Consider the following 25,215-nt stretch of genomic DNA (forward strand, 5'->3'; position numbering starts at 1 on the left):
AACTATAACAGGCTAAAATTTGTGGTCCCCTTCAGTTCGCTATGACAATGGGGCGATAGGGTAGCGTTATGGTTAAAGTGTTCGTTTGTCATGCTGAAGACACGGGTTCAATTCCCCACGTGGGTACATTGTGTGAAGCCCATTTCTGGTGTCCCCTACCGTGATATTGACAAAAGCGGCGTAAAACCATACTCACTCACTCCTGACCATATTTTATTGTATTTGTAAATTCAGAGTTAGTTTGAAGATATATTTTGTAGTTCCATTCAATGCAGGAATAGTACATATAAATTAAAATATGTCCTCCTTTATCATTAGTTTTTGGTCGTCTTATTAGTAAAATACAAATGACCTCAACAAGGACATCAAATTATTTCTTAGTTTGGAAATTTATGATTCCAATTATTTAATTTGTTTTGCATTTTGTGAAGACAGGTCTGGGTGCCGTTGTACAAAACAATCTTAGCACTAAGGTGACCGTAACTCCCATACCTTAACATGGACTTAAGGCAACCTTAGCGCTAAGGTTCTTTGAACAACGGCACCCAGGAGTTTTACAACGGCACCCAGGTCTATGGAAGCCGTGAGGCTGACCGCCCTATTGTGGAGTTTCACAGCCCTGGCTGTGTTGATGCAGTCTGTATCAGGTGAGGCTGGGCTGCCGCCTATATTGTGTTGATGCAGTCTGTATCAGGTGAGGCTGGGCTGCCGCCTATATTGTGTTGATGCAGTCTGTATCAGGTGAGGCTGGGCTTCCGCCTATATTGTGTTGATGCAGTCTGTCAGGTTGGCTGGGCTGCCGCTATAGTCTGTGCAGTCTGTAGGTGTGAGGCTGGGCTGCCGCCTATATTGTGTTGATGCAGTCTGTATCAGGTGAGGCTGCTGTCATATATTGTGTTGATGCAGTCTGTATCAGGTGAGGCTGGGCTGCCGCCTATATTGTGTTGATGCAGTCTGTATCAGGTGAGGCTGGGCTGCCGCCTATATTGTGTTGATGCAGTCTGTATCAGGTGAGGCTGGGCTGCCGCCTATATTGTGTTGATGCAGTCTGTATCAGGTGAGGCTGGGCTGCCGCCTATATTGTGTTGATGCAGTCTGTATCAGGTGAGGCTGGGCTGCCGCCTATATTGTGTTGATGCAGTCTGTATCAGGTGAGGCTGGGCTGCCGCCTATCTTCAGACAGACGTGACAGCCATGAAATACTGACACTTTGTTCACACCATATACATGTCACACAATGTCGCTGCTGCTCAAACTCTCCCGCTATTTAGGTTTACGTGAGTTTGCTTTTGTCATGTTGTCAGCCTCACATTCTATTGTTTATGGTGATCCAGTTGTCAAATCAAAAAAACAAAACTGTTGACACAACAGTGTTTACACAGGTTGCTCAAGATAGACCAATCAATACTGTACATCCAGTAGGATTGCAGTGTGTCAATTGTCTGTGTGGGTGGTTGAGGAAATACTTTTGTCTGGCTTGATCTTTCTACTAATATTTAGTATTTTTAGTTGAAGGCCTGTGATGGATATCTCTAGTTAGTGAGTTTAAATCTTTACTGCTTTTAGCAATATTCCATCAATATTTTGGTGGGGAACACCAGAATGGGCTTTAAATATTGTACCCATGTTGGGAATCAAACCCAGATCTTCAGCATGAGGAGCGAACACTTAGCCACTAGGCTACCCCACGGCCCTGGTTATTTCTAGTAATAACGTGTGGTCTATTTTCTAAATCAATAACAGCCTGGCATTGAGATGGTTGGTAGCTTGAACAAGAATTCTTACTGTTAGATTGTAATGAAGGTTGCAACCACTACATTATCCCTTCATTATGTCTCCCCCCGAAGGGTCGGGAGATATATGCAACAATTTGGACTTTGTCCTCTTGAAAGGTAAAGTTCGTTTCCAGAGCATAATTCTGAAACTAACTTACCCATCTTCACCAGATTTGCTATACTGCCTCTCCACATCATGCAGATGGGCCTTTTGGGTTGATTTTTCTGTTTCAATGGCAACAAATTTGAAGGAATCAAATGAATTGTTTGAGGTCTCAACGTTGAATTGGGGGAAGGGGAGACATTTGTTTTTACAAGTGAAAATACTTTCTAGTGACATGTTGACATGACAAGTCTTGTGGGCTGGACCACATTTCCAGCATTGGCTTTTTGTGAGTGAGTGAGTGATCCAGTTTAGTTTTAGCAATATTTTTGCTGTAAGCAATATTCCAGCATTGTCACTGCAGATGACACCAAAAAATGAGGTTTATATGAGGAATCGAGTCCAGGCCTTTGGAATGACAAGAGAGCTTCTTTCACCACTAGGCTTCCCAACTGGGTGTCAGAAATAGAGAATTCAGTTAATTATTAGTAACTTACCATTTATCATTCAAGATACAGTTTATTGGATCTTGTAACACTAGATGTAGCTGTATATATACATTTTATGACATATATGTATTATAATGTGTGCCATATTTGCACTTACTGTACAGGACACAACACACATTGTGTGGCATGTGTTAACCGATATATTGTGTGCCATGTGTTGACCGATATATTGTGTGCAATGTGTTGACCGATATATTGTGTGCCAAGTGACAACAGTTATGTTGTGTCCCATGTGACGACCGTTATGTTGTGTGTCATGTGATGACCGATATATTGTGTGCAATCTGATGACTGATATACTGAGTGCCATGTGATGGCAAATATATTGTGTGTCATCTGATGACCGATATATTCACTGGGTATTTAAAATAGGCACAATATGCCTCCTATGACTGAATATAAAATAAATGTGACAACCACTATATTGTGTGCCATGTGATGACCGATATATTGTGTGCCATGTGATGACCGATATATTGTGTGCCATGTGATGACCGATATATTGTGTGCCATGTGATAACTGATATATTGTGTGCCATGTGACGACCGATATATTGTGTGCCATGTGATAACTGATATATTGTGTGCCATGTGATGACCGACAAATTGTGTACCATGTGATGACCGATATATTGTGTGCCATGTGATAACTGATATATTGTGTGCCATGTGATGACCGATATATTGTGTGCCATGTGATGACCGATATATTGTGTGCCATGTGATAACTGATATATTGTGTGCCATGTGATGACCGATATATTGTGTGCCATGTGATGACCGATATATTGTGTGCCATGTGATGACCGATATATTGTGTGCCATGTGATGACTGATATATTGTGTACCATGTGACGACCAATATATTGTGCCATGTGATAACCGATATATTGTGTGCCATGTGATAACCGATATATTGTGTGCCATGTGACGACTGATATATTGTGTGCCATGTGATGACAGATATATTGTGTGCCATGTGATAACTGATATATTGTGTGCCATGTGACGACCAATATATATATTATGTGTCATCTGATGACCGATATATTCACTGGGTATTTAAAATAGGCGCAATATGCCTCCTATGACTGAATATAAAATAAATTCACAAGGAAAATTGAATGATCCTAATAGCATAACAACTTATTATCAATGCATCCATCACAAAAAGTGTAGTTATATTTCTTTACGTTTTTTTATTTACTGATCGATATGTTCATCATGCATGTATTGACATTAATGCAGTGGATATTCTGTTAAAAATCGGTGTTACATATGGTTGATTTACTAAAACATGGATGTAATTAACACGATTAACTTGTGAGTTTATGAAGCGTGTTACATGCTTGGGACGGCACATCATATTTAGAAGTCAGCATTTTGAGAAAAATATTTATAAATACAGCATGCCTATTTATGTAAAAATAATCAGTCAGCTAATTCGATCAGACTGAGTGGTGAATATGTAAATTAAAACATGTTAGTAAATGAGTAATGGCTGAAAATGTTATTTTGAGCCCTGTTGTTATGACACATATACACAAGCACAAAAGTTAAGCTCCACTCACTTTGTATCAGATATATATCATTTGCTTTACCCCCCATGGCCATGTCCTGTGTTATAGTCTTATGAAAGTTTTGTCTTGAAGGTTTTCAAGACCCTTGGTGTAATCACAGTGAGTTAAAGAGTTTAGTTTTTCACCAGCCATATTCCGGCAATATCATAGAGTCAGGCAGCAGAAATGGGCTTCACACATTGTACCCATGTGGGGAATCAAACCCAGGCTTGCGGCATGACGAGTGAATGCGTTAAGCGCTTGGGTACCTCACTGCCCCCTGGTGTAATCACAGCTTCTCAGTGATTCATTTATATAATTTTCACTGCTGTTCTGCCTTTGATTGCCTGACAGAAACTGCTTTGTCACATAACTTAAACTGGTTATTTTCGGGCCTTGATGATTTATCTTATCATAAGGGTGCTTGAATTTTTATATGTCAGGGCAAAAGTATTTTGATGTTATTTCGTCTTCTGCTTGCTGTGCTTTTTTACATCCCATGATATAACCATGTCTTTCGACCACCTGGAGGTTGTGTGCACATCAGCAACAGAACGTTAGTTACCGTAGCTTAGATCTGGGTTAGAATCGGTCTTCAACACCCCATGCATGTCGTAAGAGGCGACTAACAGGATCGGAATGTCCGACACATATCATCATATCCCAGTTGCATAGATCTATGCTCATGATGTACATCACTACATTGTCTAATCCAGACTTGATTAATAGACTGCTGCCCTATAGGCGAGTGCTGTGTTAAACAACAAGCAAAATGATAGTCATTGGAATGTGTTCAGTAACATCTTCATTGACAGATCAGCTGTCCAGTCATTAGTCCAAGCACTGGTTATCTCACGATTGGACTATTGCAACTCCCTGATGTTTGGCATATCGCAGCAAACTCTCAACAAACTCACCAGTACAAAATGCAGCAGCAAGACTCATCACTGGTGCAGGCAAATATGAACACATCACGCCAACATTACGTACACTGCATTGGCTGCCAATCAGACAAAGAATTGTCTTCAAGGTGTTGGTGTTTGTGCACAAGGCCCTTCACAACCAAGCTCCAGAATACCTGACTGAACTAGTGTCATGGTATCAGCCATCACGAACCCTGAGATCAGCCTCTTTAAAACAAGCAGTAGTGCCCTCTACCCGCAGAGCGAGTTATGGCGATAGAGCTTTTGCCAAAGCAGGTCCTCTGTTATGGAACCAACTACCTGAAAACTTGAAAAACTTGTCAGACATAATTCCATTCAAAAAAGAACTAAAAACAGTTCTTTTCCACAGAGCATTCGACCAAGCGCCTTAGAGCAAACCTTGGATTCAGGCGCTATACAAATTTTAACATTAATTAATTAATATGTCACTATTTTCTAAAGGTATGTTGAACTTCACAGCATATAAATGTTTCATGATACATTTGGAGTGGTGCTTGACTCTCTCCTAGGTGTATATTTTGTGTGCTGCACTGGAACAAGATGATGGTGCATCTAGAAAGCACTGCAGGGCATGTAGCTCTAGGACGTTATGTTTTCCTTGTCTCTCAGATCTGACATGTATGTCCCGTGTGTTTTGTATCATTACTCACTCTGATGGAAGATACATCACTTACAGTGAATAGTCTCGTCTGTTTTACCAGTCACATGACAAGTGTAAGATGGAAGGTGTTATATATCAAGATATGTATCAAGAAAGGCAGAATGTCTTTTATATGCACATACGGTAATTGATTTCATATTGTCATATTTTTCCTTATCCTGACTCATGCTCTTTTTGCTTGTCTTCTTCTTCTTGCGAACATAGTGGAACACTTGTATCTCCCTAATTGAAGCTCCCTTCAATTTAAAATCACTAATTAGTATTCACCACGAGTTACCTCCTTTCCACAAGCGCGGGAACGAGGGCGCCACCTCTACCCATGTGCCTCACTCTCTCCTTCTTCGCCCAGTGAGCTGGACGTGAGAGCGCCTGTGTCTCCCGACACACTATATCCTTTGAATTATATTTAGTTAGTTACCTCGTATAGACATCTATAGAGGTTTAGCTAGTATCCTTCAACGATTATATATTGATATTTAGTCGTTTTCTACAGTTTATTCACGGGACTGCGTGTTTGTTTCAGTGGATTACGTTGATGAAAATTCTGTACTATTGCAGATTACGCTTTTTATGCTGCTGCTGATCCGCCTTTAATATGATGTACGGCCATGTTTATTATATTCACATTGCAGTTGCGGTACTAATTTATCCAATTCTACCTTTTATTAATATTTACTTTGCGTTTGGCACCACAGCAGATAGGTCGCGTATGCAGAGTCTAGTATGACTGATACACGAACCCCTCGCCAGTCTACTGCTGTTGGCCGACTCCTCCCGTGTGGTGTTCCGCTAGAGTGGTGGAGAGGTGTGGGGCGTAGTCCGCCATCTCCAAGAAGCATCCTGCTTCCCCAGACATCCCATCGTCGCAGCAGAAGACTAGAGGGTTTTCTACTACATCTCAACAGCCGAGATCGTTCCTTATCGCAGTTTTGGGCCTGTATGATGATCAGCCGGTCTTCATACCGGATGTACATCAAAGATTGACCGATGTCGGCACAGATCAGCATGCAGCCTGATGTACCAACGAGATATGGGATGATCGTCCTGAGGGTCCCATCATTACCAACACTCAACGCAGACGCCGCGTACACCCAGCGCAGCGCCGACCTCTGAGGAAAATCAACGAAGTCTACTAGGACTTTTCAACCGAGATTGTTCCAGCCGATGACCTGGACCTCTAAGATGATCAGCTGATCATCATCCCCGACGACGCCACAAGAAGCGACCGGTGACAGCTACAACGACATCAGCAGAGATCACCATGCAGCCTGATGCCTCTACACTGATGTCGGACGATTTTCGGTGGACCCCTCCATTAACACCGCAGATAAAGCACCGACGACCTCGCCGCAGACCATCCCAGAAGACATGATGCGACAAATTATGAACATCATGGAGGACCACTATAATCTGGCGGTAGCAGGGTCCGAAGCCGAAGGCTCCAACGTGAACAACACCCAGAGGCACCCCGTCAACGTAGCAGCCAGGACGATGTCACCTTCACGAAGAAGTCACGGACCACCTTGACGAAGGACCTAGATGTACAGCCTTGAAGGCCTTCGCGAAAGGTGGAAAGGACCTAGATGTACAGCCTTCGGCGGAAAGAACCTAGATGTACAGCCTTCGGCGAAGGACTTCGGCGAAGGCAGGATAGATCATCACCTTATGCGGTTTCATCCCTAGATGTGGACTCGGACCATCAGACATCACGGAAGCCTTCGGCGAAGGTCATATCGTCGTTCCCGGACGGACGCAGAGGAAGCTTGGCGAAGGCATGCGCATGAGACACCTGAATCCAGATCATCATCATCTAGAAGGACATCGAGGGACTATACAAGAGCTTCGCGAAACTATCAACGTTCCCCTCACAAGTCTCCGAGAAGATCAACCCATAGACAAGTTGATCATCGATATCAAGTATAAGAACTACAATCGTATATTGGTTCTGTTGAATCCATGACGAGACACGATGTTCGCTGGCCTAAATAGATCTAGAACGATCAATTAGACACTTATCACCAGACTTCGTAACACGACTTCTGAATATGATAAGATGATCCATGCGGCCCTACTTAGGCAAGCGCCACGATCCCACATCCTGTTAAACACAGAGGCTGTTCACGGCAAGCCATATATATATTTATATATATATATATATATACTAATCGGGCTTTTTGACTTCGACACCTTCGCGATGGTCGCTAAGGCTAAGTGGCTCCAAGTCTACTTCACCCAGAAGATCTAGAAGGGATACTTCGAGAACTTCGCGAAGTCTCTCGGCGTTCACCGAGGAAGTCTCCTCCAAGGTTTCCATATACTAGCCACTCGTCATATATAGCTACTCGTCAGTCCGTTCAAGGACGCCGCATAAGTTGATTATCAACTGTATGCCAGATGCCGTCTATAAGCCTCACTGCGAAGATAATTGCTCAGGCTATTTACAACACAGAACGCCGCTGTATTATTAGTCAACGACATTTCATAGATCTTCACAGAAATCAACTATTCCGTATAAATTGCTAATATACAATCCCGGACGGCGATACGATTATCTACATGCGTGACCATTACGCATATCTGCAGACAATTCAATATCGAAATTGAACAGCAGCCTTGTTACAGCTTAGTATAACTCTTAATCGTCAAAGTTTCTGAGAAGAAATATGTACAACAAGTTCAACGTTAATTCTACAATTATGACGATACATTCATGTATACAGTCTACAAGCTCACAACTTGCAAGTTGTTTATACCCCTTATATATAAGGAAGTCGGAATTATATTCAAAACTGAAATTACTTTCACGACAACCAGGAAAATAACCTACCCAGCATAAAATTACAGAGCGAGATATTTGGCCGGAGGTTTCAGCGATTACCATTAACCCTCGAAACACGTGGTCACCGGATAACTTCGAAGCTACGGTGAAGACCGGCGTTTATGCTAATATCAACGACGACAAGAATTTATTCAAGGTGGGTTTTTCCCGCTACACCGGTGACATCACAGCTGGTATTATACAGAATCAAAATGCCTTGTTCTGATTGGACCGCTGAGGGACAACGCACCTACACAGAGGTCGATCTCAATTCACAGTTCAAGACTTACGTCACAAGTGACAACTATATATCAGTGAACGAGCAAGCCTCATTACAGTCCAGTTAACCTGAACATTCATGATTAGACTGCCTTTCTTCAAGTTAGAGACCTCCCCTGTCAAGTTAAGACGAGGGATCGGCAGTCAGGCGATTTTACATAAAGTTCAACGAGGACAGACACACCTGGTTTGTGCACCTACATCGTCAAGGACTTCGCAGCAATTACCTAGACGAAAGATACAAGTGGATCTAAATCCACAGCATTTCAGACTACAGCTGAATTTCATCAAGCGACTAACACAACTAGATGGTTAGTAAACCTACTAAACTTCTGTTTGGAGAATAAAACGGAAATTTCACGCCCAACCTGGGGATATGAATATAGTGCTCCAACACCTCACAAGTGAGGTTTATGAACACGCCTGGATGACATACTTGGACCCCATGATACGATGATTCTATCAAGATGGCCAGCAAGAGCACTGTAAATTTATCTCCACCAAACCAAACAGGAGAAAAAAATGCAACAGATTATTTCCTCTATCATCAACTTACGCAGAGTGAAGTCTCATGTACTATATCTCCATTTGGATCAGAACTGTCATACTACGTGCATATGCGGATGGACCTATTCCGACCCTCCATGAGCTTAATACTCATGATATTATAGCTTAACTTCTACAATTGTTCTACACAAATGTGATTGAAATAATGGAGGGTTTATTTCTGAAAACCGATATGGTGGTTGCAAACCATTATCTGAGAGATATCACCACCGAGGACGTCTCAGGTATACACCAATTGATCCCATGGTCCTCGCACAACAGCTGACAGTTTCTCGGAGAAGATAAGTCAATCTAACAGATTTTACTTATCTTATAACAATACTAAATAGCTTCATGCTATATATAATTTACTTAAGTTCCTTTTATCATCACAGTACTATGATTATTACATCATACAATATATAAGTTAACAACTCTACAGAGTTTGTTATTATATATATTTACCTTAAGTTATTCATATCTTAAGAGTAATACTATGGTTACATGATAAATGCATTAGCCTAACAAACTCTACAGAGTTTTTGGCTATTTTATACATAGCTTAAGTTAATTAAGCTAACAAACTCTAATGGAGTTTTACTATTATATAGGTAACTTAAGCTAATTATACCTTAAGCATAGTACTATACTCATATTATTAAAATATATTGGCTAACAAACTCTAAGGAGTTTTGCTATTATATAGGTAGCTTAAGCTTATTCATATCTTAAGCTTAGTACTATGTTTATATCATATAAGTAGATTAGCTAACAAACTCTAAAGAGTTTTTGCTATTTGGCTTAAGTATCATCATATTTCTAAGCAATATGGTTATATTATAACATGTATTAGCTAACAAACTCTACAGAGTTTTAGCTATTATATATGTAACTTAAGCTTATTCATATCTTAAGCGCTAGTACTATGTTTATATCATATAGGTATATTAGCTATCAAAACTCTAAAAGAGGTTTTGCTATTATATATTTCGCTTAAGTTTCATCATATTTTAAGCTTTTATGGTTACATTATAACATGTATTAGCTAACAAACTCTCACGGAGTTCTTGCTATTATATATGTAGCTTAAGTTTTCCTTCATAAGCTCAATACTAGGTTTATATCATAGCTAACAAACTCTAAAGGGTTGTTTTCGCTATTATACAATTAGCTTAAGTTTCATCATATCTTAAGCAGTATGTTTACATTATAAAGGTATTAGCTAACAAAACTCGACGGAGTTTTGTTATTATATATATATAGCTTAAGTTTCATCATAACTTAAGCTCAGTACTATGTTTTTAACATAAAAGTATATTAGTTAATAAACTCTAAGGAGTTTATTTTGCTATATACATTTAGCTTAAGTCTAATCTTATCTTAAGCTTAGTACTATGGTTACACTATAAACATATTAGCTAATAAACTCTACAGAGTTTTTTGGCTATTATATATGTAGCTTAAGTTAATAATATCTTAAGCACAATACTATACTCATATTGTAAAATATATTAGCTAACAAACTCTCACGGAGTTTTGCTATTATATATGTAGCTTAAGTTCATTATATCTTAAGCACACTACTATACTCATATTGTAAGATATATTAGCTAACAAACTCCTAACGGAGTTTTGCTATTATATATGTAGCTTAAGTTAATTATATCTTAAGCACACTACTATACTCATATTGTAAAAATATATTAGCTAACAAAACCCTGCACGGGTTTTGCTATATATATGTAGCTTAAGTTAATTATATCTTAAGCTCAGTACTATACTAATATTGTAAATATATATTAGCTAACAAACTCTACAGAGTTTGGCTATTATATATGTAGCTTAAGTTAATTATAGCTTAAGCACAGTACTATACTCATATTATAAAAATATATTAGCTAACAAACTCTACAGAGTTTGGCTATTATATATGTAGCTTAAGTTAATTATAGCTTAAGCACAGTACTATACTCATATTATAAAAATATATTAGCTAACAAACTCTACAGAGTTTTGCTATTATATATGTAGCTAAAGCTTATTCATATCTTAAGCTCAGCATTATATCTATATCATATAAGTATATTAACTAACAAACTCTAAAGAGTTTGCTATTATATAATTAGCTTAAGTTTAATCATATCTTAAGCTTAGTACTATGTTATATCTTAAAAGTATTTTAGCTAACAAACTCTAAGGAGTTTATACTAGCATATTAACAAGCTTAAGTCTATTAGTCTTAAGCATTGTATTAATGTTATATATACTTTATCATAATAAGTACATGGTAATAACCTTTTATATGGCAGCTGATAAGTTAGCAGCAGGAATTCATCAGTTCAGTGCCTTTATGAAGTTCCCATAGGGTTATTACAATCATCACAGTTCAAATCACTAATTATTAAAAATCCAAAGTATTAGATATTCCCACCTCCGTTCTGTAGGATACTACAAGCAAAAAGAGCATGAGTCAGGATAAGGAAAAATATGTAATTTTTGGAGTAAAATTGATATTTTATACTTATCCTGACTCATGAGGTCAGCCCTCCCATCCTCCCCAAATAACACTTTGGATTTCCCTGTAAATTCAAATGTTGGGCTCAGTATATGAGGAGAGAGTGAGGCACATGGGTAGAGGTGGCGCCCTCGTTCCCGAGCTTGTGGAAAGGAGGTAACTCGTGGTGAATACTAATTAGTGATTTTAAATTGAAGGGAGCTTCAATTAGGGAGATACAAGTGTTCCACTATGTTCGCAAGAAGAAGACAAGCAAAAAGAGCATGAGTCAGGATAAGTATAAAATATCAATTTTACTCCAAAAATTACATATTTCAGTGAACACTTTCTGGAAATGCTTATTTGGAAGATACCAGGCCTATCAGGGGTGGAAATAACCCGAGTCCAGTGTTTTTTTCTGTCGGGCAAGCAAATTTGGATATCACACTGTACCGGTGTTCAGTTGACTTTCCAATATTAATTATGTTCTTTATTTAAAAAATCAACAAGAAAACGTCCGGTATAGTGGAAAAATTATCAGGGCAAGTGACTTTACATGTGCCACTGTACCGGAGTACACTAGCAATTTTATTTCCACCCCTGCCTATAAACTCTTCTAGTGTTAACTAGAGCATTTTGGCTCCTGTTTTGTACAAGAGGTTCAGGGGCAAGGGGTTTAGGGGTAAGAGGTTCATGGGCAAGAGGTTTAGGACATGAGGTTCAGGGACATGAGGTTCAGGGGCAAGGGGTTTAGGGGCAATAGGTTCATGGGCAAGAGGTTCATTGGCATGAGGTTCATGGGCAAGAGGTTCATTGGCATGAGGTTCATGGGCAAGAGGTTCATGGGCAAGAGGTTTAGGACATGAGGTTCATGGGCAAGGGGTTTAGGGGCAAGAGGTTCAGGGGTAATAGGTTTAGGGCAGGAGGTTCACGGGCAAGGGGTTCAGGGGTAATAGGTTTAGGGCAGGAGGTTCATGGGCAAGAGGTTCATGGGCAAGAGGTTCATTGGCATGAGGTTCATGGGCAAGAGGTTCATGGGCAAGAGGTTTAGGACATGAGGTTCATGGGCAAGGGGTTTAGGGGCAAGAGGTTCAGGGGTAATAGGTTTAGGGCAGGAGGTTCACGGGCAAGGGGTTCAGGGGTAATAGGTTTAGGGCAGGAGGTTCACAGGCAAGGGGTTCAGGGGTAATAGGTTTAGGGCAGGAGGTTCAGGGGCAGGAGGTTCAGAAGAAGAGATTTAGGGAAAGAGGTTTAGGGCAGGAGGTTCAGGGGCATGAGGTTCAGAAGAAGAGATTTAGGGAAAGAGGTTTAGGGCAGGAGGTTCAGGGGCATGAGGTTCAAGGGCAAGAGGTTTAGGAGAAGAGATTTAGGGAAAGGGGTTTAGGGCAAGAGGTTCAGGGGCATGAAGTTCAGGAGAACCTATGTTCAGGGGCAGTGGCATCCCATTAGTCATCAGGGATCTGCTGATCATGGGTTTGAATCCAAGATTCATCCTCATGCCTGTGTTCATGGGTTTTAGCAAGGTGGAGAATATCTAAGGCATGCATTACTTCAGGTTTCCTCCAAAGGCTTACATACCATTCACAGCCACATTAAACCAGTCTCACTCACTAAATATTAGGGTATCTTACATGGACCTATCTGCAACTTTGATAAAATGGGTCACCAGGTCACCCATTTAACTAAAACTATGTTGTTGTTCAGCACACTGTGCAAAGTCTGGATCCAACAGCGGTCATGGTTTTGTGGCTTGAATACTTCTAAAATCTGTGTGAAACATAAAGCATTTTATCTAACCTCTGAAAACAGGCCTAACACGGGATAAAGACCTTGAAATCTGACTCCATCCACAGTCACGCTGCAGGTTCTGGAAGACATAACTAAAATAAATCTAAATATACTTCAATATTTTCTTGTTTCCAGGTGGCGCCCTCTCCAACAGCCTTGCCCTCTTCACCGATGTCCTTCACCTTGGCAGCGACCTTATCAGCTTCATCATCAGCCTGCTGGCCATCTACCTGTCCACCAAACCGGCCTCCAAGAAGATGTCCTTTGGCTACCATCGAGCTGGTCAGCTTTTTCTCTTATCACATTTGGGTGGTTGGGTAGCCTAGTGGTTAAAGTGTTTGCTCGTCACACCAAAGACATGGATTCGATCCCCTAATGGGTACAATGTGTGCTGGAATATGATAATGCTGGAATTTTGCCAGAAGTGGCATAAAACGCAGCTCACTCGTATCGTAATGACACAAAGAATCTTTGACAACCATACCTTTAGGGATTGAGAGGCAGAATAGGCCCCAAGTACAACATGGTAGAACACTATATGCACATAGATGCACTCTCAGGGATCCATCGAATCTAAACAGATGCACAAAATATAGGCTGCATCCACTGGGATGCAGAAAACTTTTATGCATTAGGAAGGAGTCAGTTTCAACAAATAATCATCTTTAGTCCTGTCAGATAAGGGCCGGTGGGGTAGCCTAATGGTTAAAGCATTTGCTCGTCATGCCGAAGGCCCAGATTCGATTCCCCACATGGGTACAATGTGTGAAGCCCATTTCTGGTGTCCCCTGCCATGATATTGCTGGAATATTGCTAAAAGCGACATAAAATCATACTCATTCACTTACTCACTCCTGTCAGGTACCTCTATATGCCACAAGGGGAGAAAGTTCAGAATCTGTGTGTGAGTCTGTTCATCAGCCTAAGTGTTTCTGTTACAGAGGTGTTGGGAGCTCTCTTCAGTGTGTTTATCATCTGGCTGGTGTCAGGAGTTTTGTGCTACATGGCTGTTGAGAGAATCATGCATGAACACTATAAGGATGTGAAAGCAGATGAAATGCTGATAACTGCCACCATTGGAGTTGTCTTCAATCTCATGTGAGTATTTACCAGCTCCAGGTCATCATGAAGCAACCAATCGGATTAAAATCTGATCTTTTCAATCAATGCAACACATCTTGCCGTGACTAATGCTTAGTCCCTGAAGATACATAATTCTGACACAAACAAATAACTCCATTTAAATTGAAAAGGAGCTCCAGTGAACTGATATTTAGAACCTGAGGAAATCTAGACTTGCTTTATCTAGAGCTTCTGCATTGCAGAAAGGCTGGGTGGAAGAGAAATAATGTTATTGGACTTTGAGACTGACTATATGAAGAAGCGTCCAGAGACAGATATTTATCAGTCAATCAGAGTTGAGTCTTCTGAGTTATCAGTATTAGCCAGGGAATCATACAGACAACCTCATTGCTGCAGTCTGAAGAGAAGAAAAGTGCTGTGGATATTATGTAAATTCCATAATTCTTTAGCACCATGGCACCTACATCAAGGAGGTGACTGTTTAGGGTGGTTTCATGTGCAAAGATCATTAAATGGTAAAGAAATGAAGCCAAATCATTCATCTGACTGGCATTCAGATTAAGTGGTCAAAGTTTGCTTATTGTATACCTGGTACAACTTACTTCAGGGGTGTTGTCCTCTCTTCATGCAGAGTGATATCAAAATATATCCTATTTTGTCTGTCAACTCGACTGTTCATTAATGTGTATAAAGAAGCTTGTAAGTTAGTTGGAGCCATATTCTGAGTCGGCCTTGTAGAATGTTATATGAAGGCTTCTTCACCCATGTAACCCATATCCATTTCACTGTTTGTTTCCAGAATGGGTTTTGTGCTCCATTCAGAGAGATGTTGCAAGTTCGGCTCAGCTCACCGCAGTTTCGGGCACAATCATTCCCATGGGTCAGGTCACAGTCATAAGACCCACCGGAACCGCAGCGAGTACCAACCTCTGCATCAAGTTCTGGATGATACCACAGAGCTGGATGAACATGAAGATATCCAAGAGTTTCATGAACTTAATCATCGACATAAAAACATTAATGTGCGTGCTGCTTTTATTCATGTTGTAGGAGATATTATTCAAAGCCTTGGAGTATTTGTTGCTGCTCTTATTATAAAATTTACGGTAAGTGATTGATCATGAAATTACAACCAAAATAAAATACTATCAAATAAGAATCAAGTTTAAGATTTAGTAGGCTCGTGAAACACAGCCCTCTTTGGTGCAGGCCGTGTTTGAATAAATATCATGGTTTTAGATGTTCATTGTTAAGATGACTGTTCACTACTATAATACATTGTACACAAACTGAGTCATGAAATATTTCTTGTCTTTGAAGAATAAGAGTTACCTGCTCTTGTCTTCTGCTCAAGTAAAGAAAAAACGGGTACAAATGATTGATTTCTGTGGACATTTTGCATTACCTACTTAGTGATATTTTATTTTTCCTTATCCTGACTCATGCTCTTTTGCTTGTCTTCTTCTTCTTGCGAACATAGTGGAAACACTTGTATCTCCTTAATTGAAGCTCCCTTCAATGTAAAATCACTAATTGGTACTCACCACGAGTTGCTCCCCTTTAATCCCTCTGGCGGGAAAGGTGTCGCCACCTTACAACCTCGTGCTTCACTCTCTCCTTCTTCGCCCAGTGAGCAGGATGCGAGAGCGCCTGTGTCTCCTTACACAACATATCCTTTGATATTTCTTAGTTTATTACCTCTTATAGTTTACTATAGAGGTACAGCTAGTATCCTTCAGTAATTTGTATTGATTATTTATCGTATTTCTACTGTTTATTCACGTGTATTCGTGATTGTTCAGCTAGTATTACGTTGATGAAAATCTGTACTATTTGTAGATTACGCTTTTTCTGCCTCAGATCCGCATGTAATATGCCCTAGTTGTTCTACGTGTGCGTTTGATTCACGCTGCAGTTATTGCATTAATTTATCTAATTCTGCATTTAATAAATATTATCTTTGGCGTCTTAAGACGTGCTGCAGATAGGTCACGCAAACAAGGGCTAAATATGGCTGATACTCCAGATACTCCATCTAGTCAGCTGCTGGCGATCGACCCTACCGCCTGGTGTTCTGCTAGAGACCCCATTGGAAGAGGGCGTGGGACGAGTCCGTCACCTCTAAGAAGCGACCGGCCTCCCCAGACATCCCGTCATCGCAGCTAAAGTCCAAGAGGGCCTCGACGTCTTCTCAACGCAGACTTCGTACCCCCAGGGCAGCGTCGACATCCAAAGGAAAGTCTACGAAGACAGCGAGAACTTTCTCAGCCGAGATCGTTCCAGCCGAAGAAATGGGCCTCTACGATGACCAGCCGATTATCATCCCCGACATACGGCACAAGAAGCGACCGGTGTCAGCGACAGTGACTTCAGCAGAGATCTCCATGCAGCCTGATGCCTCTACACTGATGTCAGACGTTATTGCTGTGGACCCCATCATTAACACCGCAGAGAAGGCTCAGACGACGTCGTCGCAGACCATCCCTGATGACCTGATGCAGCAAATTATGACGATGATGGAAGACCGATACAGACTGCAGAAGCAGGGACCGAGCCTTCGCGAAGGCTCCAACGTAGACAGCACCCCAGAGGCACCCCCCATCAACGTAGCAGCCAGGACGATGTCACCTTCGCGAAGGAAGGCACGGACCACCTCCACGAAGGACCTAGATGTACAGCCTTCGCGAAGGCGGGATAGATCATCACCCTCGTCACTTTCATCCCAAGATGTGGACTCGGACCATCAGACATCACGAAAGCCTTCGCGAAGGTCTTATCGGAATTCCCCCGGACCGGCCGCAGAGGAAGCTTCGCGAAGGCATTCGCGAAGGGCAGCTGAATCCAGATCATCATCATCTAGAAGGACATCGAGGGACTACACAAGAGCTTCGCGAAGCTATCAACGTTCTCCTCACAGGTCACCGAGAAGATCAACCCATAGACGTAGATCACCTAGACGATCTCCTCCTCGTTCATCACCACGTAGATCACCTTACAGGTCACCATACAGAGCTGCACAAGCATCGCCGGACTTAGAGACAGAAGCACGCAGTCCAGAGCAGCACCAACCTCTCATCAATGATGATGGTATAGAGGATGATGGAGGAGTTATTTTCTCCGATGCTGAGATACGGTATTGGATGGTCAATAACCTAGATCTCTCATCACCATCTAAAAATGGCAATGTGGCGCAGACATATCTGATGAAAGAAGACGATGCAGATGCTATCACACTACCACCGATCGACCCGATTGCAGCAGTCCCACAGAATCTAGATGCAGCATTCCACAAAGCCACGAAAGTTCAGACACCACATCTACCAAACTTTCATGCCAAGAAGTTCTCCACGCATAACATGGACCCCTTCTTCAAAGCTCAAGACATCGATGAGAACTATAAGTTGATCAACGACGTCAAGTACAAGAATTACAAGATTGATGATCGCAAGTTAGTCCAGATAGAAACCATGACGAGGCGTGATGTTTTGGTTTAAATAGATCTAGAACGATCAATGAGACTCTTATCACCAGATTTCGGGTGATACCGACTTCTGAGGATGATAGAATGATTTATTCTGCCTTACTTATGCAAAAGAAAGACCAGCAGTTCCTAACAGATCATCTTACATCTATTTCAGCAGCACTGACCTTAGCTCGTCGTCAAGGCCTCCTCGCTTCCTGCAACTGGGGTGAGAACTTTACAGCCCCACTGTATACAGCCCCCGTGGTCTTCAACATCCATCTTTAACGGAGAAATAGACAAAGTTTCCAAGGAAGTCACTAAGGATTCCAGAGAAGTCCTTATGATTAAATCGATGGACACACTAGCCAGCGTCATTCGACAGACTTCACAAAGATACTCAGGAAGATCTAAATTCACGGGCCTACAGAGAGCACGAGACAGGAAGATAGCCAGCTCTAGAGGAAAAGATTCTTTTCGTCGCCCATTCGGCAACTATAGAGGAGGATCAGGAAGAGGCAGGACACCCAGAGGTTCCCGCAACTATAAACGCTGAAAGACAGGTTCGGAACGACTGGAGTCTTCCACCCCCAGCCGTTCCAGTACAACCATCTCAAGTGGGTGGACGCCTCCAACTATACTTGGAAAACTGGGGAATGTTACAAGACCCTTATGTCTCCAGCATTCTTCGTCACGGATTTCGTATCCCACTAAAGGCCAAGCCTCCGCTGACAGTAAACCCTCACAAGTTCGACTTACAGGCACAACAACTACCGAAGTTAAGAGAGGCTGTTACATCACTCCTAATAAAGCAGGCCATAGAAGTACTAGACCAAGACAACATAGAACCAGGTTTCTACTCCCCAGTTTTCCTAGTTCCCAAGAAAAACTCCAAGGAGAAATACAGACTCATCTACAACATGAGCTTTTTCAACAAGAACTATCTACGCAAACCTCCGAAGTTCCGCATGATACATTTACCTCAGTTACGGCAGTTGATTCGCCCCATGGACTACATGGGCAGTATCGATCTACAGGACGCTTACCTGCACATCCCGATACACTCCAAAGCCAGGAAATACCTACGGTTTGCTTTAGACGGGCAACATTACCAGTGGAAAGTGCTCCCATTCGAATATCATCAGCCCCTGGCTTTTCAATGAGGATAACGTAAACCGATTATCACCTATCTTCATCATCAAAGGCTACGCGAGTGCGTTTTACCTCGACGACGGGATACAAGTAGATCAAGATCCACAGCATCTCAAACTACAGTTAAACTACATCATAAAGCTACTAACACAGCTAGGATGGTTAGTAAACTTACTCAAGTCGGACCTAGTACCGTCACAAGACCTACAGTTCCTAGGCATTCGATTTATCACAAATCTCAACCGTATCGTCAGCCAGAAGACCGTTGGATCAAGATCCAACAGACCATTCCACCAGCTCTACTCTCTCCGTTACCGCCCGACAGTGGCAGAGCCTCTTAGGTTTCTCACATCAGCCCAAGACATGACAGTCAGAGGCAGGTTACAGTTACGTCCCTTACAGGTCTTCATCAATGCTCATCTCGACGATTTACAGCCATTCAGTCTACCGAAACATCTCAGACCTCATCTACTATGGTGGACAAAGAAATCGAATGTCTGCGAAGGGATTTGTTTAGCAGAGCAGGAATTCAAAACCCATCTATATGTGGACGCATCACTTCAAGGTTGGGGAGCTCATCTCGCCAACCAGACGACATCGGGATTATGGAACCAACAAGAAAGCAAACTCCATATAAACATCCTAGAGATGAAAGCTGTAATCAACGCTTATTCTACATTGGAGCACATTTCTACAAAATGCGCACCTTATGATTCATACCGACAATTCCACAGTGGCGTTCTCATTGAACAAGCAAGGCTCAACGAGATCACTGAACCTTTTGAACTTAAGCTTTCAACTATTCGATCTAACCCACGATCTAAATCTACAGATCAGAGCAGTTCACATTCCCTCGAGCCAGAAATGTACTAGCAGACGCGCTCTCTCGGCCTCATCTACCATCACCGACAGAGTGGATGCTCAATACGGAAATATTTGCACAGATAATCAAGCCGTTAGCAGCGCCGCTAATAGATCATTCGCCACAAGATTCAACAATCAGCTACCGACATTCGTGTCACCAATCCCAGATCCACAAGCTTGGAAAACGACGCTCTAAGTATATCATGGAAGGCCTCAACGCTGCGACGCGTTTCCGCCGCCAGCAATAATACCTCAAGTATTACAGAAAATCAAACAAACACAGAGTCTACAACTCACTTTGGTCGCGCCCTACTGGCCGGCCAGAGTATGGTTTCCCATTCTAATTCAAGAAATCGGTCAACCAGTATTAGAGCTACCCAAGCGCTCAAACCTGTTAATACATCCACACACGAAACAGGTGCACGGAAACCCAGAAGTTTACCAACTTCACGTATGGACTGTATACAAATGTGTTTAAACAAGAGAGGATATTCTGCCAGGGCGGCAAAAGCGGTCACGCTTGCCTTACGACACTCGACTCGTAACTTGTACGACGACAAGTGGCACAGTTTCGAAAATTATGCAGCTAATAAAGGATTTACAGCGAGAGATGCTTCACATCCTCAAGTGGCAGACTATTTGTGTTACCTGCGGCAAAACAAACATTTAAGAGGTTCGACGATATCAACATATCTTGCCGCGTTTAGCTCTGTGATCACTATGAGAACGGGTGTCAAACTGACAAAATCTCCAGAGTTACTGGCCTTACTACGTGCTTTCGATTGGAGGACCAAAAGGAAGTTCCACGCCCCAGCTTGGGATCTGAATATAGTGTTACAACACCTCACTAGTGAGGCCTATGAACCTTTGGAATCGACAAACTTTGAATTTCTCTCACAGAAAACACTATTTCTGCTATCTCTAGCCACGGCAGCAAGAATATCTGAAATTCACGCTCTGGATTACGAGAGGATACAGTTTGATGACAATCAAAACATAGCGCACCTGGGATTAAGATGGGATTTCATCGCCAAAAATCAACTACCAGGTCAACCAGACAGGTTATTCCATGTACCAGCTATCCTCGATTCTCGGATCACAAGATACACAAGACTTATCACTGTGTCCAGTCAGAGCTCTCAAAGTTTACTTTACGACGATCCAAAACAAGGCTTAAGATTTCTCAAAAGATTATTCATCCCCTTATCGCCAACTAATCAAACAGAAGTCTCGCACTACCATATGTATTTGGATAAGGACTGTCATACTGCTACTACAAGGCAGCAGGCTTGGACCCACCAACAGCATCAAATCTGCATGAGATTAGGGCACTGGCTTCCACCCCGCCCCTGCACGCGGTAACTGTTCATTGAACACAATTATGGAAGGATGCTTTGGAAATCGAACATGGTGTTTGCGAATCACTACCTGAGAGACATCACCACAGAAGATGTCTCTGGCATTCACCATTTCGCCCTCTGGTCCTCGGCTCAACAGCTGACAGTCCCTCAGAGGGCGTTAAATATTACCATCACAAGTTTAATATGTATTATATACATAATTTAGCTAGCTTATAACTCTAAGGAGTTCTAGAGCTATGTATATATTTAGCTTAGGTTATTCACCCTAAGTATATATTGACATTATGTTTAGTTGTATTTTTACTCTATCAGAGTCACTTATATATATATATAATATATGTAATGGTTTTTCAGTATATATCAATGTAATACCCAATTATGGCATTATATAACCTATGGTTTATATACAGGAAATATCCTAAGTCAATGCCTTCATGAAGTTCCCATACCGGTTATTACAGTTATATTTATACAAAATCACTAATTATAAATCCAAAGTATTCTATTACTCCCTCCTCCGTTCGTAGGATTCTACAAGCAAAGAGCATGAGTCAGGATAAGGAAAATATGTAATTTTTAGAGTAAAATTGATATTTTATACTTATCCTGACTCATGAGGTCAGCCCTCCCATCCTCCCCACATAACACTTTGGATTTCCCCGTAAATTCAAGTGTTGGGCTCGCAAAATCAGGAGAGAGTGAAGCACGAGGTTGTAAGGTGGCGACACCTTTCCCGCCAGAGGGATTAAAGGGGAGCAATTCGTGGTGAGTACCAATTAGTGATTTTACATTGAAGGGAGCTTCAATTAAGGAGATACAAGTGTTTCCACTATGTTCGCAAGAAGAAGAAGACAAGCAAAAGAGCATGAGTCAGGATAAGTATAAAATACCAATTTTACTCTAAAAATTACATTTTTGAATATATTGATATATGGTGAGCGCTGAATACCGTCTTGTTTCTCATTGGGTCATTCCAGTCAGATGACCGGTTCCGTCTGGCCGATCCCATCTGTACGTTCCTGTTTTCTCTGTTGGTTCTGATCACCACGATAGCTGTGCTGCGTGACACGCTGCTGGTTATGATGGAAGGTGAGTTGATATCACGGGGTCAGTCATACTGTAGGCAGGTCATATTTCAAGTGCTGATATTGTACGCCTGAGTAAAGCTGCGGGCAGCCTTTAGTGAAACGTACCACATTGTCTTAGTCATTGAATTCCAGGTGCAAACACTGCTTGAGAATTAAAGGCATTTCAAAATTCAAAATATAAGTAAATGTTAGAACTTAGGAAACCTGTACACACTATGATACTTCCTCAGTGATTGATACGATGTAGGAATGAGTCAAATGACAAAACTAACTTGTGTATAACTCATTGTTGTATAAACATGCTCTGCTCATGAAGTTTATGACATCCTGGAGCTGGTATTGAAGCAGTATGGAGAGTAGATGGCCTCAAGGTGCACAGTTGGCACAAGAAATATGTAATATGTGAATGTAACCTGAGCACTCATTGGTCAGAGTACCGACTGGTCTTATCTTGCTGGAAGCAGGCCACGACCTGATGTGTTGGTAAAAACATCTTCTACACTGCAAAGTGGACACATGTATTGTCGGGTAATGGAGGAATGTGGTGAAGTATTGACCATAGAAGAAGAGGGTCCTGGTCTCTTATTTAAATAATGTGTATAATAATGTCAGACTACTCACTACTACACTGAAACAAAATGCTGTGACTTCAACAAGTAGCAGGAACCTTCACATCCTCCTCGAGTCAGCGAGTAAGTCCATGCACTAAGGCAGAGTTACATGCTCAGTGTATGTTAAGTCTGTATGTACATGGTAAACATTTGTCATTGCAGGGGTTCCAAGAGACATCAATTATGACAGTCTGAAGCAGGAACTGTGTTCAGTTGAGGGTGTTGAGATGGTCCACAGCCTTCATGTGTGGTCCCTCACCATAGACAAGAATGCACTGTCTGTCCATCTAGCAGTCGGTAAGAACACCCTGTTAGTCCATCTTGCAGCCTGTAAAGAGGAAAATTCTTATGGTCAAAGCCTAAGCTCATCCTTCATTATCCACTGTATCATATCTTCAGTCAGTTATGATACAATAACCACCTCCATGGTCTACTGGATTGAGCGTCTGCCTGGAGAGCTGAAGGATGGTACATCGATCACTGGCCATTTTGTGCCCAAATGCTCTTGTTGTTACCTTACTGGGCATGAGTGATAAAACATGGACTGTTCGGCTCAATATAACAGGAACACAGACGCATGATGCAAGTGCTGTATCAGTATGCTGCCTCACAGACTCCTATAGACTCTGCTGCTATGGAAGCTTCCCTCACCGATCACCTCGGTTCATTTCCTCCCAGGGTTACATTGTGTGAAGTCTAGTTGTTTCATCAGAGCCACGATATTGCTTGAATATCACTCTCTGGGCCTCGTTCTTCAAAGTGATCGTAACCCTAAGATGATTGTAACTCCCATACTTTAACATAGACTTATGACTGTCGTAGCGCTACGATCGTTTTGTGGAATGGGGCCCTGATCACAGAGGTACAGATAAGCTGCGTATCTGCGTAAATTACGGAAATATTTATGTGAAAACACAATTCCTATTAAGTCTATTGCATACAAGTACGCTTGATTTATGGTAAATACTCAATAAATTTGATCTTACATGCGTACACACACAAATGTCAAATCTTAGCTTGTGTACCGGTGGATAGATAAAATAACTGAGGAATACTGAGAGGTTCTATATCAGCACTTGAACTTGGCAACTTGCAGTCTTTCTTATTGTTTCTCATAAAAATATAAATAAGAAACACGTAAACCAACATTTAAATATAATTTAAATATATTTTTATAATGGCAAAATAAAAAGATGGCAAAATACCCAAATGAATTTGAGTGAGGTGGGTACAATTTATATGGTTACTCAAAGGAAAATTAGGATACCCAATTGAGGTTACGAGTACATAACGCAATGACCCAAAAAGTTATCTGTAGCTCTGGATCACTTTATCCCTGCCCTGCTCACCTGGATGTTTTTGTTACAGGTGAGTCTACAGACCACACCGACGTGCTGTCTACAGCCACCAGTAAGATGCAGCGAAATCACAACATCAGTCACGTGACCATTCAGGTGGAGCAGTACGACAGGGAGGTCATGTCTTCCTGTGAACAGTGCCAGGAGCCCAAGAAATAGGGGTCTTTCTTCTAGACAAAGTAGTAATCAGAGATCTTTATATTTCTATCATGGTACTGAAGGGAACCTATGTTTGACATCGATATGCTTTCAGTAACAGTCATCTTAGTAGTGATTGCTTGACTAGGTGTACGCAATATCATTTGAGACCTGGAAGCTCCTGCAACGCATTTACATGGGAAACCTGTGCAACAAACTCTGTAATACTGCAACACATTTACATGGGAAACCTGTGCAACAAACTCTGTAATACTGCAACACATTTACATGGGAAATCTGTGCAACAATCTCTTTAATACTGCAACACATTTACATGGGAAACCTGTGCAACAAACTCTTTAATACTGCAACACATTTACATGGGAAACCTGTGCGACAAACTCTGTAATACTGCAACACACTATAATACTGCAACACATTTACATGGGAAACCTGTGCAACAATCTCTTTAATACTGCAACACATTTACATGGGAAACCTCTGCGACAAACTCTGTAATACTGCAACACATTTACATGGGAAACCTGTGCAACAAACTCTTTAATACTGCAACACATTTACATGGGACACCTGTGCAACAAACTCTTTAATACTGCAACACAT

The 25,215-nt window shown here is 41.5% G+C and overlaps 1 protein-coding gene across 1 annotated transcript in view; it reads left to right on the plus strand.

Annotated features, from left to right (window-relative positions):
* Positions 1-25,003, plus strand: part of LOC124281379 (zinc transporter 2-like) — a 62,107-nt gene extending 37,104 nt beyond the window's left edge. The window contains exons 2-7 of the mRNA XM_046717417.1: positions 13,612-13,758; positions 14,418-14,574; positions 15,359-15,665; positions 22,374-22,485; positions 23,258-23,392; positions 24,464-25,003. Of these exons, the coding sequence (XP_046573373.1) occupies positions 13,612-13,758; positions 14,418-14,574; positions 15,359-15,665; positions 22,374-22,485; positions 23,258-23,392; positions 24,464-24,612 (1,007 nt within the window). The 3' untranslated portion in view covers positions 24,613-25,003. The remainder of the gene's footprint in view (positions 1-13,611; positions 13,759-14,417; positions 14,575-15,358; positions 15,666-22,373; positions 22,486-23,257; positions 23,393-24,463) is intronic.
* The last annotated feature ends 212 nt before the right edge of the window (positions 25,004-25,215 follow it).

Source organism: Haliotis rubra, unplaced genomic scaffold (genome assembly GCF_003918875.1).
Source record: "Haliotis rubra isolate DU_JTF1 unplaced genomic scaffold, ASM391887v1 Scf283, whole genome shotgun sequence".
Lineage (NCBI taxonomy): Eukaryota > Metazoa > Mollusca > Gastropoda > Lepetellida > Haliotidae > Haliotis > Haliotis rubra.